Source organism: Eublepharis macularius, chromosome 10, assembly GCF_028583425.1.
Source record: "Eublepharis macularius isolate TG4126 chromosome 10, MPM_Emac_v1.0, whole genome shotgun sequence".
Taxonomy (NCBI): domain Eukaryota; kingdom Metazoa; phylum Chordata; class Lepidosauria; order Squamata; family Eublepharidae; genus Eublepharis; species Eublepharis macularius.
The window spans coordinates 37543451-37570600 of NC_072799.1; the positions used below are offsets into that span (position 1 = coordinate 37543451).

General features: G+C 40.3%; 1 protein-coding gene, 1 long non-coding RNA gene and 1 other non-coding gene across 3 annotated transcripts in view; 2 read left to right on the forward strand and 1 right to left on the reverse strand.

Moving 5' to 3' along the window:
* The first annotated feature begins 4640 nt into the window (after positions 1–4640).
* On the forward strand, positions 4641–8292 carry LOC129336801 (uncharacterized). Its single transcript, XR_008597749.1, has 5 exons — positions 4641–4719; positions 5014–5077; positions 6193–6321; positions 7364–7453; positions 7945–8292. It is a non-coding gene; the product is annotated as an uncharacterized LOC129336801 (long non-coding RNA).
* On the forward strand, positions 5204–5336 carry LOC129337196 (small nucleolar RNA SNORA24). The gene has a single exon (XR_008597791.1). It is a non-coding gene; the product is annotated as a small nucleolar RNA SNORA24 (small nucleolar RNA).
* Positions 8293–8361: 69 nt separating the features above from the next.
* PRSS12 (serine protease 12) overlaps positions 8362–27150 on the reverse strand; it is a 69465-nt gene continuing 50676 nt past the window's right edge. Inside the window, exons 9-13 of the mRNA XM_054990143.1 lie at positions 23934–24139; positions 23639–23717; positions 22181–22303; positions 12606–12886; positions 8362–10737 (exon numbers count right to left, since the gene is read on the reverse strand). Coding sequence (XP_054846118.1) covers positions 10430–10737; positions 12606–12886; positions 22181–22303; positions 23639–23717; positions 23934–24139 — 997 coding nt within the window. The 3' untranslated portion in view covers positions 8362–10429. The remainder of the gene's footprint in view (positions 10738–12605; positions 12887–22180; positions 22304–23638; positions 23718–23933; positions 24140–27150) is intronic.

The following is a 27150-nucleotide window of genomic DNA, read 5'->3' on the forward strand; positions in this document are numbered from 1 at the left end:
ACTTTATTCTATTACAGATTCTTTTGCTTTTTTCCAGCATTTATCGGATCTTGGCATCAAGATAATGCACTACACTAACAACTGCCTGAAAGGTTTTTCTTTTTGAAAAAAATAAAACGTTGCCTGCTGTTTCCATGTGAATCATATTATTCTGTGTGGCTGCTTCTTTTATAGCCTTGTCATTTACCTTTTATCTTGGGTGCCAGGATTTTTCATGTGTTCTACAGTAACACTTCCATATTGTTGCGATAAAGGGAAGCAGCGGTGAAACTTGTAAAAATTACAGGCATACACTATACAGAAAGAGCCTAGCACTTTACACTGTCAAAAATGAAATATGTAGCAGCCTTGCGCTGCCTGAACTGAAACTTTAGACAGCATCATATGGGTGTGAGCCACAGTTCAGCAGGAGCAGAAATCATGTTTTTCATACCCCATACAGACCCCATTACCACTTAAGATTTTAAGTCATAATTAGCTTTTACATGAGATGCATGGCTGCCATTGAAAAAAACAGCCCTGCAGCTGCTTCTCCTCTTTCCCTTTCAGTACCATCTAGGAAAACAAAGAAATAGGACATGATGGAGGAAGGGGCCATGGCTTTGTGGTAAAGAATCTGCATGGCATGTGAAAGACAATTCAATTTCTAGTGAAAAGGATCAGTTGATAGGAAGACCTTTACAACAGACCCCTGGCTGAATAGACAATATTGCACTTGATGGACTAATGGTATGATTCAGTATAAGGCAGCTTCATGCATTCATATTCCTGGGTTGTTTCTCTTTCCCATTCATTGGTAGCCAGGTGTAGTAGTGGTAGTTTTGCAACCCAGTCAACTCATGTTATGCATTTTATATTGCAAGATGTTAATTAAAGAGTCAGGAAGAGGAATGGTGGGGTTGTTCTTTCTAAGATGTTTCCTGTAACATCTAGTTTTGATTTTGTGTAGCAAGACTCAGAAAGCAGATTGTTCAAACAGATGCTGAAATCCTACAAAGTGATGTCCTCACTTTCTATCACTGAATAGGTAAACTGCCTGGTCTCCAAGTCCGGGCCATTTCTTTTTTGTATTGCTGATATTCAGACAAATAGAAGAATTCTGTCCCTGAGCTTCACTTTTTGGGTCTTCCATGGAAAAACTTGTGCCTTCTGTATATACATTGAGAAGTTGCATATTGTCCATATTCTGGACCTCTGCTGTACTTTGTACTTTGTCTTGTTTGGTTGCTCTTATCAAAGTGAGCAGTTCAGCTAGTCTGAGGCTATATGCACCAGTGCATCACTGTTGTGGTTCAAAATTTAAAATACAGTAGAACAAAATCAGACCACCTCACATACCACTTCCAGTTCAATGCCTTTTTTCTCCTCATTGGAAATACAAACATCATCTAAGGTAGTATCTTTTAAAATGATCTCTTTGTATATTTTGGACTATTGCTGTGCTCAGGATCTTTTTCCATATATACTTAAAACTTTTAAGAAACAAGGTAGACCAACAAATTTGAGCTGTCCTTTTTTGCATGCCCCTAACCTACCTAATTGTTCGTCTTAGCAATCTCTATACTGTTACAGTGATGGAATTTGCACTGGCATAGAGCCAAACGATTGGGACCATTCAAGGGAGCTTTAGCTCTGGAATAGATAGTCTTCCTATCACATTTTTAAAAGTCTTCTAACACATACATCCTGAATTCTGTTATATCATCCTGGTGCTCTGCAATAAGTACATATTATGCCTGTGGATCCATCTGTTCTTCTCTGCTTGCTGCAGGATGGGCAAGAGAGGGGGAAATAGAAAAACAGGATGTGGGTTAAAGGGAGCTTGTATAGCTACTATCTTCAGATAAATTCCAGGCATTCTGAATTGTCCAACCAAAGGCCATTAAGGATTTGGCATCAAGAAGACGTGCAACTTTGAAAGCGGGTAGAGGAAGGACTCCTTGGTTGGAAGACAAATGTCCAGAAATGAATGTTGGACAAAATCTATTCAAGCAGCTCTTGAAAAGTGTTTTCATGTGTGATGCTTAAATTGCTTTCGAGTCTTCTGGCCAATATAAGTTTTATTGCGATAGCTCAAGCCACTACCACTTTATCATGTGTCATCTATTCTGAGCCTTAAAAGGACAGAATTTCCCTCTTACTCTCTCATTTTGATATTACTTTGTGACCTGTATTGGAGATTGGATGGAACAGAAACCCAGCTATTGTTAAGGATCAACCTGCATCCAACACATAGCTAACGCGAAAGGACAGAACTATTCCACATGGATAAATTCAAGAGTATGAACCACTGGAGACAGATATGTCAATACTTTCTGTCGTTCCAAATCCCTGTTAAAATCCCAACAGTCAGAAGCTCATTCCATCTTCCATGCTTCGCTACCAAAGAATGTCTTGATGGATCTCCTTAGTGGCCTATTTATTTATTTATTTTATTTACATTCCATTTGCCCCACAAGCGAGCTCGGAGCGAATTGCAACAAAAAGATATAAAATCAGGACAGGCTATAGATATAAAAACATCAGTATAAAATTGATTTAAACAGCAGTGCACATATTGCACAACCCTCCAGTGTCAACAAATCTATGGAGTAGGGTTGCCAATTGAAGAGGCAGCAAGACGAGAGGGGCATACGCCTAGTGGCATTATCATGGACTTGTTTCATATATAACAGAGACTTTGCAGGATACATGGATTGTATCTCATCAAATACATATTTGAAGACACATAACAGCCTTAGCAAAGCTTAGCAGGACTGGATTTAGTCAGTGCTTGGTAAGGAACCCCTAGGAGAATCCTGTTAGCCCCTTTGAGTTTTATGACGGCAGAAGTATCCAGTTCTACATTTTCTGAATTTATTTATATCATTTATACCCAGCAAACACTTAACATGCACAGCATCCGGTGTCAACTGTAATGAAAGTTCAAATCGTCCTTAGAGCATGTGAGTATTGTTTTTTAAATAAAGGAATCTTGCCACAGTCCTGCCATCTGGAAATGACCCACGCACATATGTATAGAGTTCCACAGAAATAATCTCATATAAATTTAACTGATTTATAGACCAGCTTCTTTAAATGTTTTCTCTGCCAGGCAGATGAACAGTTACCACCACCATCTTCACCTGATGTGGCTACTCAGTCAATTCGGATTTAGCCCCTCCTGGGGTAATTAAGGTCCCATCTTCACAGATATTGGTAATATGTGGCCACTGAATGTAAGTTTGGCAATGTTTCTGAAACAGAATTTTTACCTGTTCCTATGCACCACACTCTGAAGGGAGGAATAAGCTAGAACAGAAGTGGCAGGAAAGCCCTGAGAACCAGGGAGAGACTGCTAAAACATCTGGCCCCCTTTCTGTGTGAGTGTTTCTAATTTTGATGGATTGCGTGAATTCATTTGAGGTCCACAAATGATGGAAAGATGGGATAAAAATATTTTTAAGACAAGAGTTCTAGGTTTTGGGGTGTCTTTGTTATTTTGATCCTTTTCTGCATTTGAGATCACCATGGGGGAAGAGTGAACCAAGTATGTGGTGCACATTACTTAGGGAATAAGGATACTAGTACTAAGAAAATGTTAGCATGCAGAAAGTGTATTGCTAAAATTGCTGTAAGTGGCCTTGATACCAAATATAGGATGGGGATAAATAAAATAAATATCTTCTAACATATTTGGTATCCTACAGTGGACTATGTTTATAGAGTTCACTCACTTACATGTTAAGCTATTTTACGTTAAGCTATTTTAAGGTAGTAATTAAAAGCAACGATGCTTGCCACCACTGTGTTATGTATTTAACAAGAAACTAAGGATTGCATTACTGAATCAATTAACCCCCTCCCCCATATTGAGTCAAAGATATAATCAAGAGTGCCACCAAGTGGTCAGATTAATTTGTCCATACATAGCAGTGTTGCCCACTTTTCACAGCCAGTAGACTGAATGGATCAGTGCGGAGCATTCACAATATGCTTAAGGCTTGAAGATAATTAGTGTAAAAACAAGTTTCGGGTGTGTTTGCTGCTACAGTTCTGTGGCTATTATTACCTTCTCACACATTAATTTATACACATGATACAACTAAAATTTTCCAAATTAATTTTTACAATGTCCTGATTTTGCCCCGATTCCCTAGACCTCACGGGCTCCTTTGAAAAGGAAGAAATCTAAGTTCATTTGGCTTAACTTGTTCTTTAAAATACCTTTTTCCTGACAACTTGTAATAAGTCTAAAACCTTCAAAAGAGAATTTCTTTGCAAGCCGCTTCGTTATTTATTTTAGTAACTTCTATGAATTTACTAATAAACCGCTTGCTGGTGTGTGGTGAACATACAAAGCCAGGCGGTTTCCAACCTCCAAGGGTGGTTGGAGGTCTGGAATGACAATGGATCTCCAGGTCGCAGAGATCAGTTTCCCTGCTGGAGAAAATGGCTGTCCGGAGAAGTCTGGGATTATACCCTGCTGAGGTCCCCCCCCCCCCCCTTCTCGAACCCGGAGCTTGCAACCTGAGCTCGCGTCCCCCGCTCGCTTCCTCGTCCACCCCACCCAATTACCGCACAAAGAACGAACCTCCCTCCCCGCCCCGTCAAGAACGGAGCATGCGCAGGGCTCCAACGGCTCCCTAGCCCCGCCTCCGCGTGGGGCTCGTTCTTCCTCTTAAAAACGCGCACGAGGCCGCCCTTCCCTCTTTTCGGAATGCGGCTCTTCGGTGGGAGGTGCGGGCTGTTCTGGCGCCTTTAGAGCGAGAGGACGGGCCGCGCGCGGGAGGAAGGAGGGAAGGCGGGAGGGAGACCGGGGCCTTTCCCTGGAGGAGCGGGAAAGGCGTTTCCTTCCCTAGGACGCGGTAACGGGTCTGTTCGGGGCGAGGCATGCGCCTCTGACGGTTGGCGCAGCGGCGGCCCATGCGTGCCTTTGGCCGTCTGCGCGGGAGAGGCGGTAGGCGAACGAATCCCATCAGGGAGAGGCCGCAGATGGTAGCCTGCTGTAACGGTGTTTTTCCACCTTCGCAGGAAGCTTCCAGGCCGTTGGGGAACATGGGGCGCCGCGGGCCAGCGAGACTCAAGGCGGCTGCAGGTAGGCCCCGGCTATGGGGGGAGGGGAGGCAGGAGTGCGACTCTGTCACGTGAGTGCGGAGCTCGCGCGCCGGAGGGGAGGCGGGCGCGGAGTGGTCGGTTTGGGGCGCGTGACTTGGCCCTCCCCCTCCATGCTTCCATGGGACCTGCCAACGTGGTAGTCGCCCTTCCTACTCATGGTAGAGCAACCGACTCTTGCCTCTTGGCAAAGCTCCCACCATTCAATTGGGGCGAGTCTCTGACTTGGGCAAGTGACAGATGTTCCCGAGTGTGCAGCCTGCGGGTTGGTTGTCTTAATTTTGTTCTGAGCCTGGCTTTTCTCTAAAGAGTTAAAGGTGGTGCACGTTGTCTCTTCCCAATCCTCTTGCAGTAGGGTGGGCTGACTTACTAGGTTAGGCCAGGTTTGAAAGAGGTTCAAAACTATCCAGAATCCTTTTTATAAATTATTAAGTATGGTCAGCCTGAAACCTGTTGTATCTTATGAGAGTAAGAAAGCAGCTGGGATGTAAGTGTAGTATATTTATGTCATTTATAGTCTGCCTTTCTTACTGAGACTCAAAACTCTTGTATTCCTGGGCCAGGCACTCTTGTTTAGCCTAACCACCCATACAAAGTTTTTGAGGATTAATTCTAATTTTAACAATGCTTATACACATCTCTTCTAGGCAGACTAATGCCCCACTCAGAGCAGTGAACAAAGTCAGTGTCACTATTATCCCCATAATACAGGTGAAGATCTGGGGCTGAGAGGAGTGGCTTACATAAGGCTACCAACTAACCTCATGGCAGTAGTGGGACTGGAGCCAGCAGAGTGCTGATTTGCAACCCAAGCATTTAACTGCTATTCTCAGAGTGGCAAGCCTGCCCAGAGGAGAGGGGAAGCCTCTTTGTCCTTTCCATAGGCAGTTCCCACTAAGGCCAAGTGGTGGCAGTGGGTGCAAGTGAGGAGAAGCCACTTTTGAGTGTTGGGGGAAGCACCACATGGGTGGCATGTGCCAGGCAGAGACTTGGACTGCCACTGGTTAACCGTGGACAACCCAGAAAGTGTAGTGCTCCCAGATCAGTGGGGCTGTTCTGTCACATGGCAGTTTGTCAATCAATTGTATTTTTCTTTAGAAAGCCTGTGGTGTCATACACATAACTGGTGGCATTGGTGACATAGGGTCTGAAGATGGAATCCATGTATCCACACATCTACGATGATGGTGCCTATGCCTGACACAATAGGATGCCCTGGGTTGCCAGGTTTGTATATTTGGGGCAGAACAAAGAAAGTGCCTGCTCGAGGTTCCTGTGGTGTTTCTATATAGATTTGTTCTTGTACAGCTGTGGATAATTACTTTATAATCCCATGCAGTTCTTTTTGATATTCCTGAGTGGGGGTTTGAGGCTAGTTGTTTGTAGAAAGTAGTATTGGAGAGTTGTCTTTAAGCCTCCTGGATGTAGGCAGATTTCTCCATGATGACAGCAGCTCCCCCTTTGTCAGTTTCAGTGACTTCAGATTTGGTAATTTGTTTCTTTAGATCAGTGGCACAGCCATGAGCACCCACGTGGCGCCACAATATGCTAACATTTTCATGGTGCTTCCTTAGCTCCCACCTGCTAAACACCCCCCCTTGTACTTGAAATTCATTGCTAACAGAGTTGAATTGGGACATAGGATTTTTCTCATGTAACTCAGGCTAGTTTTCTGCAGCTTTGCACCTCTGCTCTATCAAGCTAACTACAACATATATTATAGCTAACTTCCTGACACTGATTTACAATACTTCTCCCACCCTCTGCCTGGATTATAAGGCCTCCTTCCTTTTTCACTCCTCATATCTTGCAAAGAACATAAGAGAAGCCATGTTGGATCAGGCCATGGCCCATCCAGTCCAACACTCTGTGTCACATACTGGCCAAAAATCAGGTGTCCTCAGGAGGTCTGCCAGTAGGGAAGGGACACCAGAAGCCCTCCCACTGATTCCCCACCCCAAAACACCAAGAATACAGAGCATCACTGCCCTAGACAGAGTTCCATCTATACCTTGTGATCAATAGCCACTGATGGATCTCTGCTCCATATATTTATCCAATCCCCTCTTGAAGCTGTCTGTGCTTGAAGCTGCCACCACCTCCTGAGGCAGTGAATTCCATGTGTTAATCACCCTTTGGGTAAAGAAGTACTTTTATCCGGTCTAACCCAACTGCTCAGCAGTTTCATTGAGTGCCCACAAGTTCTTGTATTGTGAGAAAAGAGAGCTCTTGACTCCCAAAGTTTAAACCTGATTTTTTTAATTCTTAGGTTTGTAAACAGTTACAGTCTAAACGTACAGAAATGTCAAACGTATATGGAAAACATGCTGAAATATACACATATGAACTGAAAGAAAAGGTGAGAATAATTTATGTATTTTTTCATTTACATTTAAACGGGTAGGAACGCAAGGTGGCTTAGAATGTAAATTTTAAAAAAAAACACAAAATGGAAAAGAAAAAACCCCAAACTTTAAAAACACAGTTTAGGGCTGCCAGTAAACAGAACAAAGTTAATTAAAAGCAGTCCTAAATAAAAGATTGGCAGTGAGGGGGATTCTGTTCCATAGTTGTAGGACTACCACCATAGAGGCCCTCTCTCATGTACCCACCAGGTGAGCTTTTCTAGTTTATGGGATAGTCAGGAGAGCCTCTCCCTATGATCTTATTTCCCAGACAGAAACATATGGGAGAAACGATCCCCCAGATAATTCCATTTCAAGTCATCTAGGGCTTTAAACGCTTTTTGTAAAGCTTGAATTTATATATAACATTTATAATGTAAATAATTATTCACAATGTATTAGGCAAAACCATGCTGATTTTTGCCTGTATTTTTTATCTTCACAGGAAAAATTAGAATATCTGGGACTCAAGACATTGGCCATTTGCATTCCCAGTTACATACTGGTTGAAACCACAGCAGAATTCAGAAATGCTGATCCAGCCCTGTGGGCTGCTCTCTCAGGAACTGGCAGGGGAGGGGGAGAGATGTTTATAGTTTGTATTAATAGAGCCTTCTTGGTAATCGAAGCTCACACGCTGCTAACTTACTAGCTTTTAACTACTTCATTATTACTTTTATCCAATAATCTCATTCCGTCTTCCTCCTTTTTGTATATTTAAATCTCATTTTCACTTTATATTTGTTATAAATTTGTTAATTTATAATTTAAGATCTTAAGCAAACATGGTACGGTTTTCCTGATTTTATACTGTTAACTGACGTGTTCAGTATTCAGTAAAAAAAGATTTTAAAGTACAGTGAGTGATGACCTTCATTAACCCAGTAGCATCTGGAAATGCAGGTAGTTTTCATGCAGTCAACGCTTCCACTATTGGGATTTATCAAGCTCATAGGTTAATTGTGAAAAGTACTCTGTTTAAGTACAGACCGCATCTTTACGCAGCCTTCTCCAGTTTCACAGACACAAAATATACATACTGGGTTAGAGTAGAAAGGGGATTTACCAAAGGGGAAAGGGAACTCAGTTATACCATGTCTCCAAGAACAGGACCATAAAAGGTCTGCTGTGGCAACACACCATGTGAAAGGCTGGATTTGTGGTATATTTATGCTTTGGCATGGAATTTTTTCCTTGCCGCTTTCAATGATTGTAGACAGATGGGATTGAGTCGGATCATGATCCATCTAGTCCAGCATAGCAGAAGTTGAGTTCAATGGCACCTTAGAAACCAACAAGAGTTTCACAGTACGAGCTTTCAAGAACAGTCAAAGCTCCCTTCAGATACCTGAAGAGACCTCCTTCAATTAACCTTCCAGTATCTGAGGAAGGGAGCTTTAACTCTTGAAAGTTTGTATCCTGAAAATCTTGTTGGTCGCAAAGGTGCCACTGGACTCTCATCCTGCTTTCTACTGCAGACTGACATGGCTATTTACCTGAGACCCAGGTAAGTAACTGAACAGAGCAGGCAAGGTCTATGAAGAGACCACAGGATTTTAGTCCAGTGGCACCTTAAACACCAACAAGATGTTCTGACCACTTGCTCTAGGTTCTAAATGTGAATTGTAGAAACACTGTGTGTCCACTAGAGGGTGATAACAGTACTTAAAAGAACTACAGGAATGTATTCCTTGTTAATATGGAATGCTCCCTGTCTTGCTGATGGACTCAAAGTAGCATTCTAAAACTGGATGGGGATTGATACCTCAAAAGGCACCTTACTATAAGATGTGCTTAGGAAGTTTATTGTGACCTTGAAAAGCATTGAATTCGTATTTCAACAAATAAGAGCTTTTGTTTCATGAAGTAAAACCCATTTAATGTTGACCTAATTAAACTGCAAAGTTACAGAAGGCTGTAAATACTGTATGAAAACTAATGTTTAGCACCAATTTTACATGATTAAAGGGGGAGAGGGGTGACTTTGCTTTTTAGAAGGAAGGTTCAGTTTATTTTTCATCAGAATTGTAATACTTTAACTTTGAGGTATTGTATAATCATTGCTACAGAACCTGGAATTGTATATGCTGAAACCATAATAATTGAATACATAGCTGCATACATAATGCCAAGCATCCAAAGGCTAATACATTGCACCAAGAATGAGTAAAAAGTATAGCTATTGGTTGTACATCACAGGTACATAAATAATATGCTGACAGGAAACCCACTTTTCATACTGGCACAGCTAAAATACTTTCCAAAATGCCATGGGAATGATCTTACTACTAAGGTAATTAGTATGGATCAGATTAGCTAATTAAGGGTAATACTGCGTCATAAGTACAAAAGTACTTGCTCTTAAAGGATACATTCTGTATATTCATGACAGATTCATACGGAATTTTGTTGTCTGAAAACACACTGGGTTTCAATAATTACTGAAAAATTCAGCTTTTTGGAAGCTAGCTGAGAAATGCATCTGAATATTCCAGCAATCCCACTGAACAATGACAGTATCAGAGCTGTTTAACTCAATATGAAAGTACTGTGCCAGTGTGCCCTATATTTCAGGGCAGTGATACTACTGTCACCTTTAAGACCATTTAATGGTCTGTCTAAAAATGAAACATTTGCTCACAGATATGGAAATAACTTCATAAAGTGTAGAAATAAATTGATCATTTATGTTGTGGTCAGAACTTAATTTGTGCAGCTGATCTGTGCTATTTGATAGCTTCATTTATAGGGAGTCACTATACAAGTACAGTCACTCCCTTGTACTTTTCAATGTAACAGGTCAACCTTAAATATGACCTATTAAAATTTTCAAAAAAGATCACATGCACAAAATTGCCCCCATCCTCACCCTTCTTATACCCCATCTGCACAATGACTGTGCTGTTATTGGACATTGGGGTCAGGTGAGGTCATAGCTTGGTCATACTACTTATCCAGGGTACAAAAGAAGAAACTTTGGTATAGACGCCTGGAGAATCTTTGACTCCACAGCCATAACCCCACGAGGTTACCCCATACACAACCCAGCTTTCTCCTGGGCGTTCACACATCAGTGGTCCACCACTATCTCCCTGGCAGCTGTCCACACGTTTCTGTTCTTGGAGGCTACCGGCACAGAGCATCCTTCCTGTGAACCGTGTCCGATACCTTTCTTCACAGATCCTCTTGGGAAGTAGAGGGATTGCAGCTTGCTGTAATGTTCTTGAGTAAGACCTTCCTGAAAGAGAGGAAATAATAGAATTATACTGAACGTAGAATACAGACCTGCAATTTACATCCTGTTGTGCTATTAATATTTAACACATTACATCGCTTTCTAAAGTCAACCATATTTATGACACTTTTTAACTGGTTCTGGACCAAAGTTTTGATTTCATACCCTGATCTTGTACTAAGTTTTATTTTTTTAAGATAGTGTCCCCCAATGTTAAAGGAGGCTGGAGTCCCTCATTTTTCTCTCTCATACTCGCTTTTGCTTTCAACATAGCGCATCAAATACGTAGATGTTTACAAACTTACTCAGACATAAGTTCAGTGGGGCTTATGCTCAAGTTTTTGTAGGATTGCTGCCAATATATTTTTGAAAGAGAAAGGTAGCAAGTAATCTGACTTAAGGCACTGTAACAACTCATTTGAATAATTTTAAAACTGGCATTTTCTTGAAAAGACAAGATTTTAAAATTTTGAGTAGCTGCCATATCTAATTAAATGTAGATGTTCTCAGCTACTCCTTTTGACTAAGATGTACAAAACTAACAGTACTATAACCCATTGTGTATGCATGATCAAAATGTTTGTTACATACTGAATAAACTCAAAATCATTTGCTCATATAACGACCTGTCAATAAATGCAAGCAAAGATAAAGCACTGGCCACATTTTTGCCAACTTTAATTAGCAGAGAACTGAATTTCAAGGTTTTGACAAAAAAAAAGTTTCTGTTCTGCCATGAACTTAGTAGTATACCAACATTAAATCTTGCTTGAAAGCAGATGCAATTTTAGTGAGGAAGCTTTTTTTCCCCCCAGAAAAAGATACCCGAGCTGCCATTAAAAAACTAAGAGTAGATTTTTTAAATTTACTTTTCTAATCTAAGCATTGATTTAGGAGAAAAAAAATTTTTCTCTTAAATCAGCTACTGTCAGCTTTATCTTTCCCAACATAACCATTAAGGATCAAAATCTCTGGAAGAATCAGTCTTGTGTAGCCAAACTTTGTCAAACTAAGTACTTCCCAGAAATGTGCAAAGAATGAATACAACTGTTAAGAGGTGAAAGTGCATTAGGTATAACTGCAGCTCGCACCAAGAAAAAAAGACACTTTCACTTCCCATTTTGGCATTGCATGTATGTAAGATGCCACCTTTACAGGCATTAGCACAATGCACATTTTGGGCTGGATCTAAATTACCATCAGAAATGAAACTTCTCTGCTTCTCCCTTGGTATTGTAGTCCACTATACTTCCTAAAATGCTGTTCCTAGGGTTTTGAAGATTTTCTAGTCTAGCACAAGGTGATACAATGGTTTGCAATGGATTTGCTAAAATTACCCACTTCTCCCTGCAGAAAAAGGAAAAGCAGTCACCTTGTAGCAGTGATATATTTCTAATGCTTTATTGCTGAACAAATTACCTACCTACTTATCTTCATTATCAACAGCAGTGGTTTACTCTGGCCTAAAGTGCTTCACTGCCACACTGTCTACATTAAAGGTGTGTGATTCTGCTGTTTATTAGTCGTGACATTCAAAATATTAAATAAGGTGGCATAAAGAAAGATGGAGAAAGCCATAATTTCTCCTTTTCTGCCCATATTCACCTGCCTCCCTTGACCACCAAACTTCCTCTAGAAAGCAAAGTTTCTATAATGTTCTAATGTTCTATATATCACTGTAAAGTACCTATACATGTACACAAATCCAAAATGAACATTCTCTACATTAGGTCCCACAGTAACTTAAAAGATAAACACAAACTTTGGTACAAGAGCTGAAGTAAAAAGAACAATGATTTAAATCATTAATTGTGGCTTATCAGGTTGTCTAATTCATTGTGGCAAGTAACATTGGCTTCTTGCTTGCTTACCTGTGTCACCCCAGCCAGTGATATAACAATTTGGAGCTGTTTTCTGAGGCCTCTCTCGCCTCAGTGGCAAGCAGGCAGGTAAGACATGAGTGCTGAACCTAGCACACTGTTCCTCCGGTCCTTGCAGCCTCACTAGTGCAATGTCGTAGTCACTGCTGTCAGGCCTATATTCCTTATGCAAAATAATCTCTTGCACTCCAATTTCTTCCTCGTATTCCTCAGGTACCAACGTGTGGTAGTCTCCAACTCGCACCACGTAGCTACGAGTGTTATTGCCATACCTGAAAAGAAAATTCAGAGCTAAATTACCACTCGTGTTGCACAGATAAAAAAACCCTGTACTTTTCAATCAGTCAGCCATGTGTGTGTGCGTGCGTGTGTGTAAAAACCATCAAAAAGCTAGCCATTTTGAAACTTTTGTTTGAAAATTAAGATTTCAAGATTAAAATGTGGAACTGTGTTGGGCAGGAACTGAGCAGCAGACTACAGTAGTTGTTAAAGCTGGAGTTTTAAGACAGTTTTTTACTTACTCTGGACAAACTACATTGAATTTATTTATACTTCATTTAGAATTCATTCATACTACATAGAATTCATTTATACACAAAACATAGAAGGTTTACGTATTTGGATGAAACAATTCTTTTTCAATAAAGATTTTTTTCTATAAATGAATTGTATTTTAAAAAGTGTGTTAGATCCCTAGAAAAAGAAAAAGCCTGCTGCAACAAAACCTTTCCTATACTAATATGTTCACAAATCACAATTTCTTCCTAAGTTTCAGTATATTTCATTTGTGTCTGGATTTTTAAATAGAAAAAGGCCTAGCTGATCTAAAATATTGAAAAGCACGACAATCTTAAAACTGGCCTTTATTTTCATGGTGGTGGTGCAGAATTCTAATTGTACTATTTAAACACGCACACACGTTTCCCCTTTAATTTTTCATCATTTGTTTTAGAATAAGTTCTAGCTTTTTCATCTTTTTCAGGAATTGTCATTTTAAAAGTTAACTATACTTTGTAAGCTTTAATACAGAACACTTTCCTTTAATAATTCCATCATGATTGCCCAGTACAGGATGCTTTAACTTGCATGTTAAAGAACTGAGCAAACTTTATTTGCATGCCATTCCTATAACATGTTTGAACACATATCCAACTGTAGCAATCAAAATCATCTTGAGTCAACATAATCAACATGCTTCCCAAAGACTTACCAGTGTGGGATTCCTGTTTCTAATGTTTTGCTATAATATTAACATAATACTAGGCAAGGGAAAGGAAACATTCCTTTTGTTCTTATCTTTTGCAAAGAATTTTCAGACTTCTGGTTTTCTAGGCCAAATAGCAAGCCCCTGCAGAGACCATTTCAGGTTGGTAAAACAGCAGAAAGGAGGAAGGCTTAAGTCCCTTCTCATGTACAGCGTCTTGATTCAAATATATGCATACCTGGGATTAGGTTCCCAGCATCGAATTCACAGTTCACATTTCGTAGCAAGGACCAAGGGAAAACATAATATATAGTTTATTCCCACAGTTTTTCATTAAAACACCAATTGTGTTGTCTTGTGCATCTCCCATACATAATTTATTATTTCTTTGGTACCTAACGGTGTCACCACATAAAGAGCCAGTGCAATGAACACCTTCAACCAGGCTCTCGGACACTCTGAGAAGCAGCAAGTTTGATTTTACAGGAAGGTTTCCTGGACAAAAGTTTGACTGCTCCTGGCCGGAATCTCCAGTGCTCCTAGAACAAACCTCCTTCACTTTCGTACCTGTTCACTTGATGCAGCAGAGATTCACCATTTCATCATGCATCCCTCAGGCCTTAGTGAGAAGGTTAACTGTAAAAAGTGTAGTGAAAAAGGTCCAGGAAAATCTGGCCATAGACACACGGCAGTTAGAGTAACATTGGGAGGTTTTATCTACAAGCCAGTATTCTGAAATAGTTCTACAATCTCAGAAACTACACACAATGTGTAGCTCCATAATTCTTTAAAGGGATATTTTTTGTTGTTACAAAATTCAGCCACTGAAGTAGTTTGAAGGGTGAAACTAGCATGTGGGGGTATTACCTCTTTCCCCTCAATTACTGTTTCGCAGAATTTAATAAAATAATTTATTCACACTAGAAGAGTGAGTAATTTTATAAAACAGATTCAATCTAGCAGTAGATTTCCAGTAATAGATTTTTGTTGAATCTTTCCTTCCCATTGCAGAGTCACCCTTCACGATGTTCCTGGGGGTGCCTATTTCCCAGGAGCATTCGGGGAAGCCTTTGTACAGCAGCAAGATGAGAGAGGCAAGAAAGTCCTATTCTACTGCTGGAAATCCCTTCTGGATCCAACCCCGATTCCTTCAATGGAAATTTGGCTCAGAAACTGTTGGTTCATCACGCTGATGGATAAAACTACAGTGCACAAACAATTAAGGGGAAAGAAGATGCTTATGTAAACTGTGTCCAAAGAATGAGTCCCTTTAGTGTCTACTAGAATAAAGTAAATCCAGAAGAAAATAGAAAATAATACATATTGTTGTGTGTATAGCTATAGGGTTTGACATGTCGTAACCCAAGGTTATTACAGTTGTATATTCTATGTTTAAATGTCTGACACTTGTTTTGTAATTTTAGTGTATGCCAATAAAATAAATTGCTGTTTTGCAGTTAGGAGTCAACAAGCATACAGAAGTTACTTGACAGGGTCTCAAGAAAGTCAGAGCTCATTTCACAACCTTACCATAATGTTGTAATTCTTACCAAGCTCTTCAGCTATGTTAGCTGTCACAAAACATGTTGAGACATAATTTTACATCAATAGTGATGTGAACAAACTGTTATGTATTGTGGAAATGTGTTTTCGAGTGACCCTTAAGCCCACTCTAACATCATTCAGTTGTGGCCATTCTTCCTGTCAAATAGAATGACTGTCAAACAGAAATCACTTTTGCCTTCATTTGGTAATGTCAATTACGGTGATTTGCTACAAAACAACACCAGAATGCAAGGAGGTGGCACGTCTCTGTTTTAAAACTACTTGAGACTTTGCTTATATTTATTTACTTATATGTTGCATTTATATCCCGCCCTCCCCACAAGCAGGGTTTGGAAAACTAACTAGTCAGTTATGTACATGCAGGAGTGGATTTACCATTAGACTAATTTAGAAACCATGGCAAAGTAAGATTCGAGTCCAATAGCACCTTAAAGACCAGCACTACTGGACTCAAATAGTGCTCTTCTCCTGTATACCAACATGGTCACAGTACCCACCTGAAACTATCACTGTGTAGTGCAGCAAACAGCTTCTCTTACAATATAAATTAACTGAAACTGCCTCTAAGTAGACAAATAGACCTGCCTTTCTCTGCATTCTGGCTTATACTAAATTCCATACAGTTTGGGTTGAAGTGTGACTAGTGTCTCTCAACAGAACAGCCAATGGTGTTCTCAGCTGCAAGAAAATTCAAAGTACAGGTAGTGTGATCAATATTCAGAAGAGAATATCTATACTTTTGTAATTTGGCAGAGCCAGTGTTGTGTAGTGGCTAGAGCATTGACTCAAATCTGAGCAACCCAGGTTCAATTCCCCCCTCTGCCACAGAAGCTTGCTAGGTGACCTTTGGCCTGTCACACACACTAGGCCTAACGTTACCTCACAGGGTTACTATAAGGATAAACGGAGGACAAGTGAATTATGTAAGCTGCTTTGGGTCCCTATTGGGGAGAATGGTGGGGCGTAAATGAACATAAAATAAAAAATGAAATATTGAAGGTGAAAATGTAACTAGGACAGAATAAGTGAGAACTGTCCGTATGCTTATATCATCTGAGAGAATACAAATGAGAAAGAGTCACAAAGTTGTGGGACAAGCTCTTCAGCATCACTCTAAAGATGGAAAATCTTTCTCCCCCCCCCCCCCGCCCCCAATGGCTAGCCCTAACTAAGACACTCGTGCAGGCTAGCAAATAGCAACAGTGTTACACTGAAGTCAGTCTGATTTGGTCAAGGAAGCTGAAAGGTAACGACTGGGGGAGGGCATTTTATCTGGCTTCATTTTACAGAGCAGACGCAATGCTTACAGTGTGATGCCGAAATGGATTAGTTTCCCAGCCAAATCCTTCCTCCCCTGTGTCACCTCTCCCAGTGGGTGAGATTATAATATTAAGAGGATAACGATTTGGCTGATGTTATTAGTCCCTTTGCCAAGTTTCACAGTCTTCATCAGGGAAGCCAAGGCAATGTACAGAGTAGAAAGAAACAGCACTCTCTCTTAATTTTTTGGAATTTAATATGTGGATTTCCAAAGTGAAGTATTTCATGCTTTCTTCTGACCATTTGAAATTTAATTTATGCATATACAAATGTACAAAAAAGAATATGCAAAGCTATCAAGTCATTCCCATTCAGTTAACTTGTCAAGTTTCATAATTTCATCATTGACTGAATCCAACGTGATCTATGTGACAATTGCCGCTGCCTCTTACGTAATGCTAGGTAACCTAATAACTTTTGTTAAAGATGTATCACGTCATGGTAGCCTTTGCAAAACAAAAAGAGGTTAACCATAATCAGGTCAAATGCTCCACAAAAGTACACTACAGCAGTTCCCATACTAATTGAGGAGGTCTAAGTTCATTGCCTCAAGTCAAGTATGCCTATGGTGTAGTGGTTAAGAGTGGCAGGACTCTAATCTGGAGAGCCATGTTTGATTCCCCTCTCCTCCGCTTGAAGCCAGCTGGGTGAACTTGTGTCAGTGACAGTTCTCTCAGAGCTCTCTCAACCTCACCCACCTCACAGGGTGATTATTGTGAGGATAATAACAACACACTCTGAATGGGCATTAAGTTGTCCTGAAGTGCGGTATATAAAATGAAATCAAACTTTATGGTGTTTTTGACCCAACTGCTTTCAGTCCAGACCTAGAGTTGATCTTTCCATGCCTCTTCCTAAGACTGAATTATATTTAATATTTTAACTTCTACTGCAATAAAGCAGATCGTAAGCAGGTGGTGGATGGTGTTCTCCCAGAATTACAACTGTTATCCATGCCACAGAGATCAGTTGCCCTGGAGAAAATGGCAGCTTCAAAGGGTAGACTCTATGGCATTATACTCTATTCCCTCCTCTCTCTCCCTCTTTTGGGTCCATCCCCCAAATCTCCAGGAATTTCCCAAGCTGGAACTGGCAACCATAATCATTATATAGTACGACATAAAGTAGCAGCACAATGGGGATAATGCTATACAGATAGAACATTTTAAACATTAGCATTATGAGACAAATAAAGCATCAGGTATGTTTATGCCCTCCGACTACTATAAATAATATATAATAATTTATATTAATATATAAACAATTTAACACATTTGGGGCATTCTATGTCGAAGCATCCAATGGGGTTTGCATCATACATGTGGATTTTGTGGCTCTTTCCCCAGTTGTAGGTTTTTAGCAAATCTGGCTAAAAATACATTTCAACATGAGCAATAACTGAAAAATTTCAGTTGGAGAAATTTCCTCCTGATATGGTAAATGGAGAAGTACTGAATAGGAAGGTGCAGCTGTCACCAATCTGATTGTGGGGCCTCTTCTTGAGATGGGTGGAGCCAGTACTCCCAAAATGCTTGAGTTATATACCTGACCAGGGCTCATTTGGAGGGGGAACGCACTGGAACGCTGTTCCGGCAGTTCCCCCAACAGTTAGGTGGCCCTGCCCACCTGACGTTTGGCCATTTGGGGGCCATTTCGGCCTGGAACGGGGCCGAAACGGCCCAGACTGGGGCTGAAATGGCCAGGACTGGGTCCATGCCAGGGAGGGGAGGGTTCCCCCACCCAGCACTGACCCGATCCTGGTCATTTCAGCCCCTATCCGGGCCTAAAAGGGCCAAAATGGTAAGTTTTGGCCATTTGGGGCCATTTTTGCCAGAATCTGGGGAGAAGCAGCCAGGATCAGGTCGTTGCTGGGCAGGGGAACCCTCTCCTGCCTGGCACCGACCTTGTCCCAGCCGTTTCGGCCCTGATCCAAGCCCAAACGGGCCCCAAATGGCCATTTTTGGCCATTTTGGGCCCATTTCTGCAGGGATCGGGGCCAGGCGGAGGAACCCTCCCCTGCCTGGCACTGACCAGGTCTGGCCTGTTTTGGCCCGGATCCAGGCCCAAACAGGCACAAATGACTGTTTTTGGCCTTTGGGGGCCCGTTTCAGGGCCAAAACCACCAGGATTGGGTCAGTGTCCGGCAGGGGACCCCTCCCCTGCCCAGCACCGACCCAATCTGGGCCATTTTGGGCCTGGTCTAGGCCAAAACATGCCCCAAATGACCATTTTGAGCCATTTGGGGCCCGTTTCAGCCTGGATTGGGGCCAAAACGGCCCTGATCAGGCCACTGCCAGGTGGGGGAACGCTCCCGTCTGGCAGCAGCTGAATCCTGGCCATTTCAGCCCAATCAAGGGGCGTGGCATATGCTAATTACTTATGCTAATCAGTTCCTGCAGCTCTTTTTCTACGAAATGACCCCTGTACCTGACCAATCTTCTTAAGTATACAGATAAGAGCAACTGAAGCAATTTCTGGGCTATTTGCAATAATGAAAGCTGGCTTCCATTTAAATACATAAAAGGTTTTTTAAAGCATTGTGTTCCTCAAGTAAAGCAATATGTAGTGTACAATTGGTCAGAAATATACTAGCAGCCAATCCATAAACAAAGGCAGAACACTACTATTTAAGCCAAATATAATAGTATTAATAAAGCTCAGTGGCATTAAATTGTATCAGACCAAACAGTTTTATGGAATAGGAGTTGACATGTGCATTCCACGAAATAGCATTTTATTCATAATAGTGATTTCATGAAACGTATCATTTTCAAATGTGCCATCAGAGATTTAGCTACTAAAAGCAGCTCAGTTTCTTCTTGTACTTCCCACACCTGCATTTAGTCACGAAGGAGGATATTTTATGATATATTGGTGTCCCCCACAGTGCCACTTGAGGGTCTTTCTTCTTGTATTTCCTACACCTGCATTCAGTCATGAACAAGAAGACTTTATGATATGATGGTATCCCCCACAGTGCCACATGAGCAATAAAAACTTGATTTTAATTCTCCCCTTCACCCAGGATATTTAATGACCTTTTATCACCATGAGAGGAAATTGTAAACATTAGGACATGCATAACTGGATGTATACACAATCAGAGATAATACATGTCTCATGTTCACTGACAAACATTTTATTCCCTTCATACATGAAAAAAGCCTTTGGATACTGTTAAAATGGCACAAAGGGTTACAAACACTGACACCTGTTTAAAAAGACTACAATTTGGATCAAAGTACTTCAATCCATGCTCCATACATGGAATGTATCCTTCCTACTACATCCCCCTCCCTGCTTATCCAAAAGGTGAGCCTGAGGGCAAGGGAACTTCAAGGCATGGCCTGGCATATTCTATGGGTCTGCAGCAGAAAATGAGAATCCGCAAAATTCATACTCGCCCACCATCAACCAGTGGATGGGCCCTTCTCACAGGAGGAGAAATTTAGATCCAACCCATGAAAGCAATCTTAGTAAAGACAGGCATACATAACTCCCCAGCTTTCTTTGGTTTGTGTGCATTGCAATGCCTTAACACATCCTTCCCTTTTCTTTACTTTGTATCAGATTAACTATACAAAGATTCATAACTACTAAATTTTAAATTTCAAATAATACCAGTAAAATAAATCAGTTTCTCTTAGCACCAAATTTTATAGTCAATAGATTTTCTAATCTAACTTTGCTATAGACTAATTTTTAATTATGCCTTTTAAAAAGATTTTGTAAACATTCATTTTTTTTATCTTGTTCAACAGTGATAAAACAGACATGATGGATTTTTTTCCTTCTTGTAACATGAGCTGTTAAATTCAAAGTATCAGTTTGCTTTTTTTCAAACAAATGGAGTACTGCTGTGTGGAAATATTTCAGGCTACGAATTTGCAGTTATGGAAGCTAACAAGGGAAACCCAGAATCAGGCAAGTGGCCATGTTGATCTGCGGTAGAACAGAGGCACCTCAGAGAACAAGAAGATTTTCAAGAGGAAAGCTTTTGAGCATCAAAGCTCCCTTCTTTAGATGGAATTTAGAGTGTGAAAATATGAACAGTGATGTTACATACATGTGATGTAAGCACAGTATTAAAAGAACTTAATTATTCAATCTCTATGTAAAGCCTTTAGGAGAAATCATTTGTAGCTATGGAATTGGATGTCATCAATATGCGGATGACACCCAGCTCACTCTCCAAATCACTGAATGTTGCGGTAGAGGTCTTGAGTCACCGCCTGACAGCTTTGGTCAAATGGCTGAAAGCAAACAAATTGAAACTGAACTCAGACAAGAAGGTGGAGATCTTGAAGGATGTTGTGCTTCCCACTTTCAGTGGGGTTCAGCTGACCCTTGCTTGTTCAATTAAGAGCTGAAGGGTTCTAATGGATCCAGCACTGCTGCTAGAGAAGCAAGTAAATGCAGCTGCAAAAAAGGTCTTCTCCCAACTCAGAGCAGCCTGGAAGATTACCTTGACACAACCACTCTGGCCACCTGGATTAATGGAATGGTAACACTGAGACTAGACTACTGTAATGTATCCTACAGAGGTCTCTCCTCAAAGTCAACTTGGGAGACTCCAGATGGTGCAGAACACTGCAGCTCAGCTGTTATCAGGAACTAAGCACTGCACGTATATTACTCCCATTCTGCAGTCACCCCATTGGCTAGCTGTCAGTTACCAGGCTCAATTCAAGGTTTTGATTAACACTTATAAAGACCTCTGTGGCCTTAGCCCCCTCTTATCTGCAGGACCACCTCTCTATGCTGCACCTGAACAGCTTTCCTCATCTGAAATTGGGTGGAATCAGTTGCTGCCCATACACACACATTCTCTGTGATAGCCCCCACCTTGTGGAATGGCATGCCTGAAGAGGTCAAGAGAGCTCCCACACTTCTGGCTTTCCACAAACTTTGCAAAACTGAATTATTCAAGAGGGCTTCTTCACTCAGAACTTAGGGCTATGCTGTAAGAAATGGCTCAGAGAGTCATTTCTTACCACATAGCCCTATTACCTGAGTGAAGGGAAGAGGACTGTAGAGACTATACTACTGGGTACTACTGTCTGTTGATGTAGATTAGCTTTTCTTGGGTAGTTTATGCATTGTTTAATATGTCATGTCAAATTACTTATTTTTTTTGTTTCAGCAATGTTTCATCTCTCTATTTGTAACTATCCTTGTTTTCAAATTTCTACAATCTATAGCCTATTGTATTATTTACTGAATGTCCCAGGTGTTGGTCATATTTATTTCCACTGTGTAATCCACATTGAGACCCAGTGAGAAAAGCAGACTATAAATCAATAAACAAGCAAACATAACAACTGAAAACTTCCATTTCACTGACATCATTTTCAATTTGATGCCTGGGGTATAAAGAATATTATTAGTATTACTTCATCTCCCCTACACTGTTCTCATTTGCATAATAATGCAGTAGCACTGGCAAAATAACCCTGTAACAGCTGTACAATGGTACCTCTTAAAGCAGTGTGCTGCAGTAAGCACCCAGCAGCTGCTGATGAGAGTGGCACCACACAGCAATCTTCCATCGCCGTGGTTTGATTTCAGTCGCAGAGCAACCTGCCAGGGCCATCCACCTCTACACGGGGAATAAGAATGATGAATTTTAGTACTCCATGAAAAATGGCAGTGAAACGGTGACTGCCATTTTATCTTTAGTGTACCCTTTATCTATTGCCTTATGTTGCACAGACTGAAACTTTTTTCTTGCTGCCTTTTTAAAAAAGGAATTTATCTGCTCAGCCACAGTGGTAGATCATTCAGAATTCTATTTACCTGCTCTCAAGGTTTAAGTTACCTATCACTCAGCTGACTAGCTTTCTCAGGCTTTTCCTCCTTCTGTTAACCAGTTTAACTATATCTGCTCAGCTTATGCTCTTTATGGCAAAAAAAGCAAGCCATTAATGCCCTCCCCACCCCATGATTCAAGGCATGTAAGATCTATAGCTGTTTGAGAAGTATCCAGTATAGGAAATAAATTGTGGTTACCAAGGTTAACACAATTCCATCATCAATTTGTCCTAATTTCCTTTACTTTTCCTGTTCATGTTCTATCTTTCTGCGCATCAAAGCCCACTAAAATGGCAGACACTGCATGAAATGCATCTACCTTGATTTCTTATTTATAGTCAGTCCTAGCATTTTGTATATCCTCCCCAGCATGTAGAACTTACTTCCAAGTATACATGCCTAGTGTAGGGCTGTAAGGAAACTAAAGCTTCATTTAAACTCCCATATACCTATGGAACTAAAAGGAAAGGAAGAATTTCCTGATCAAACTTTGAGGTGATGATCATTTTTAGCAACTGTTTGTTGCTAAAATGATTATTAAGTATCTTTAATGGCTGGTACAGCTTATCTATTTAACTAGTATTAAAGGAGCAAAGCACATTTATATTTGTAATTGATCCCACGTTGTAGGGAGAATTCATTATATGAAAGGTAGACTATAATTAAAGTATATAAAGGGCATATACTACTGGGATAAATCTGGGCCTAGATGCAAATAGTGGCTATTCAGAAGAAAATGCAGAAAGAGTCGCTTATCAAAATTGTTGTTAGAATTTCAGTTTCTTCACCCCCAATAGGAGGGAAGCAAGCAAGAATGCCTGGCAGACTATATTTCACCATGTTCAGGAAGAGTTCTCTGATTATTACATGGGGACAAAAAACCAAATTTCTTGACAAACCGTGGAATCATGCTAGAATCATGTAAAATATTCTGAAAAGTATACAAAACATCCTATTTTTGTTGTTTCTCTTATTAATTGAATATTTGAAATGAGATCAGAGATGTTAACAGCTTGCTTAAAGCTACCCACAGCCTTCATAGCTAAACACCAACGATGCTTCTCAGTAGCATTCTAATGGCAATAGAGTTAGTTATTTTTAAATTTACTTAAATACCAGTTACCTTAAAGAATTTTTCCCACCAATGATACGCTTCTGGCGACGATGAAGTAACCGCAAACCACACACAGAAGCAAGGGAATCTATTAGAAAGGAAATGATAGAGGTTATGCTTTCCATCAGGAAACAGTACAGGGATACTTAGAATGATAATAAAGTACCCCAGCGCTTGCCTGTGTGTTATCACTAGCAGTCACCTCTTCAATCAAGTTCTTTTAATATTGTGCTTTCCACCACATGTATATTTGTCACTGTATGTACTCCCTCCTTCCAGAAAATAGAGTAATATTTATACTCACCTTTATTATTGCTTCCAGAAGCCTTCTTGTTAAGATAGTCACAGATCACCCCGGCATCTTCACTATGGCGGCAATTGTGTCTGCCAATATCCTGTTTAATACAATCAGCCAGGGATCTTTCATTTCCTGTGCACTTCACATTATCCACATGGATGGGGCCTTTTCCTTCTCCAAAATATGCCATAGTCCTTGCTCTTGCTGGGCCTCTAGAAATATATAAATATTTGAATTAGTTATGACAAACATAAAAAATTGACTTCAGTAATATTTGTGCATGTTACTAATTTTAAAAATGTAAGATCATGGTTCAGATATGGATAGCCCCTATTTCCATGTAAGAGACCTTTTTATGCAATTTTCATGCAAGCACAATTGTTGAGATGTAAACTTTTTTTGAATATCTTCCAGACAGAGTTTACTTTTTTCCAGTAGCTCATAATATTTGTCTCTGATTCCACACAGAAACAATTCTTGGTGTAGCTCTCGTAGCTTCTGTGAAGGCAGAGACATTTGTAGTCATAGCAAAGCATCTATATATAACTTTTACCCTTCTTTTTACCCTTCTTTGTGTGAGCCTTCTTTGGCTGCCATTTCCCCCCTGCCACCGACTGGGTTTTTTCTTCAGGCTTTGGGGAGGGGGGGGAGTAATATCTATAGCACTATTAAATTATAACAATCTACTACAGCAATGCATAGTTTCCAGCTTCTTCTAAAATAAGTCTCTAACACTTCTGGTAGCACCATAATAAGGAGAGAGTGCCGCCATTATTCTTCCCCTCATAATTCTACAACTAAAAGGGCTAGACCATTTTTTCCCCAAAATGAAAATCCTCCAGTATAGCCAGGAAACGGCTGCCACAGGAACTGGGGGAAGTGCCAGTGAGGACAGGACCTGAAAAAATGTGCACTTTGGCATCCACATGACCTCCAAAGGCACTTTGGATGTAATTGGTGTTCTCAACCACCAGGTGCAGGGGTCTGGAGATCTCCTAGCATCATAGCTAATACCCAGACTACAGAGGTCAATTTCTCTGGAGGTCAATTCCCCTCCCCAGCCTCTACCCTCAAATCTCCAAGAATTTCCAAACTTGAAGATGGCAAACCTAGCTGTAAGCTTTCCAAAAAGATTATATCAAACTACATTTGGGAAAGATTAGTGCAAAGTGGGGAGAAACATGGAAGCAGGACAATTAGAGGACAATGCCACGTGGATGCTGCTGAAAGGAGATAGTGCTTTTGCTTGTAGAGCTGTGTAACAGAAGGATTGGAAATCACCATCATGGAAAAAGTTTGGCAGCCATGCTTTTTCAGCCTTTCTAAGCCTTAAGAAATTTTCATTTTGAATTGAGACAGACTTATTCAGCTTGATGAACTTTGCCTGTTTTCTTGAGAACAGATATTTGCATGAGGTTGGAATGCCCTCTTAAAAGTCAACCTTGTCCTATCAGAACTGTTTACACAAGTCCTGCAGGGCAGGAAGTCTAAACATTGATGAAATGTTATGAGAATGTTCACTGACTTGCTTACAAAAAGGATGGAATAGGACAAGACAGGCAGAGAGCCTGAAAATGATGCTACAAGAGACAGCTTTGCTTTTACCCATGCTTGTGCTTTATCTGCTCTCCTCTTTTAATAAAATTTAGGAAAGGACACATTGCTCCTAGCCCATCTTTGTTTTTTTCTATTGGAGAGTTAATTCATATTAGAATTCTTTTCAGGTAGATAAAGACTGCCCTGTTTATGTGACTGGGCAATGAGAGTTAGTTGGCAACCCTTGCTCCTGAACTGCAATGTCTCCTCCAACGAGAAGTCTGTGACAAAACGGTGACAGAACTGAAAGGGGCCCAAAGGGCCACCTCTCCCATTATGAATCTGAGCAGCCAGCACCCTAGAATGTTTTGGTTCTTTTGATGCCTGCGAATGTTCACCTCACTGCTGCCAGATATGGGCCTTTTTGGCAGCTGCCCAGCCCTATTGAACAGTCTCCCAGAGGAGTTAAGGCAGACTTCCTCTTTGCTATAGTTTTTTAAGGACTGTAAGTAGAAAAAAAATAGGATGACTTTTTGGGGTCACTAACCTGTAGTACGGTTGGCCAAGTTTGGAGAGGTAAAGGTATTTTACATGACTGTATTTTATTCAAGTTTGCTGGCAGTTTTTAGATTTCTAGCCTACAAATACCATCATTAAAGAATTATACCAACAGGGAAATACTGCATGGAAAATTATAGTATAGTATAGTATAGTATAGTATAGTATAGTATAGTATAGTATAGTATAGTATAGTATAGTATAGTATAGTATAGTATAGTATAGTATAGTACAGATACTCTTAGAAAAGCATATCATAATTTTGTACTGAACCAGATACAGGACTACAGTGGACAAACAGCAGAGGAGTAGTAAACAGAAGTCTGAGTTGCACCACTTCAGGCTGCAGGTGGAGGTATATAGAAAACTATATTTTAAGGCAGTGGCAAGTCTAGAAACCTCCTGACATCTAATTTTCTATATTCAAGGTTTTCTATACGCAGCCTTTTTTAATGGAAAAGCATTCAGTCAAGTGAGCACCTGTGAGCAATTTGAAATAGTATAGCTAAAAAACAGTTTTACAACTTCATCTGCTGTTTGAGCGAAATCAGCCATAGTTGTGTACAGAAGCATTTTTTATAATTATGCTGTTCTGACTTTTGATTGCTAAATATTTACTGTTTCAGTAAGTAATATATTATTGCAATATCAATTCAGCAAGTTTATTAGATGCAAAGGGAAAATCTGTGGCATAATAAGCTAACTCCCCTGCATCTAAGAGAGGTATGTTACTTTAATTTGTTTACCAGCTAAACACAGCTTTCTCTAAGCAAGTATATATATCTTAATTTATTGTAAATTCATGCATCACTGCAAAGCTTTAGCAAGCATTAGTCCAGGTTGGTGTCTTTGGCTAACACTGTTAAACACCTGGTATGCTAACCATCTTGCATAAACAAAAACAACAAATACTTCAAGATTCATATTATTTTCTCTTTTGTTTGTGATGCTTAATACTCTGCTAGGGATAATACATCAAGGATGAGGAAATACAGCACTTTAAAAATACTATTCTTATATTTGCCAATCCTAAACTGGCTATATACCTCCATAGAAAGCACTTGCTACACAGGAAACTAATCAACAAATATGAAGTTCTCTTAGGATGTTCAAATTGTGCAAGTGGAGA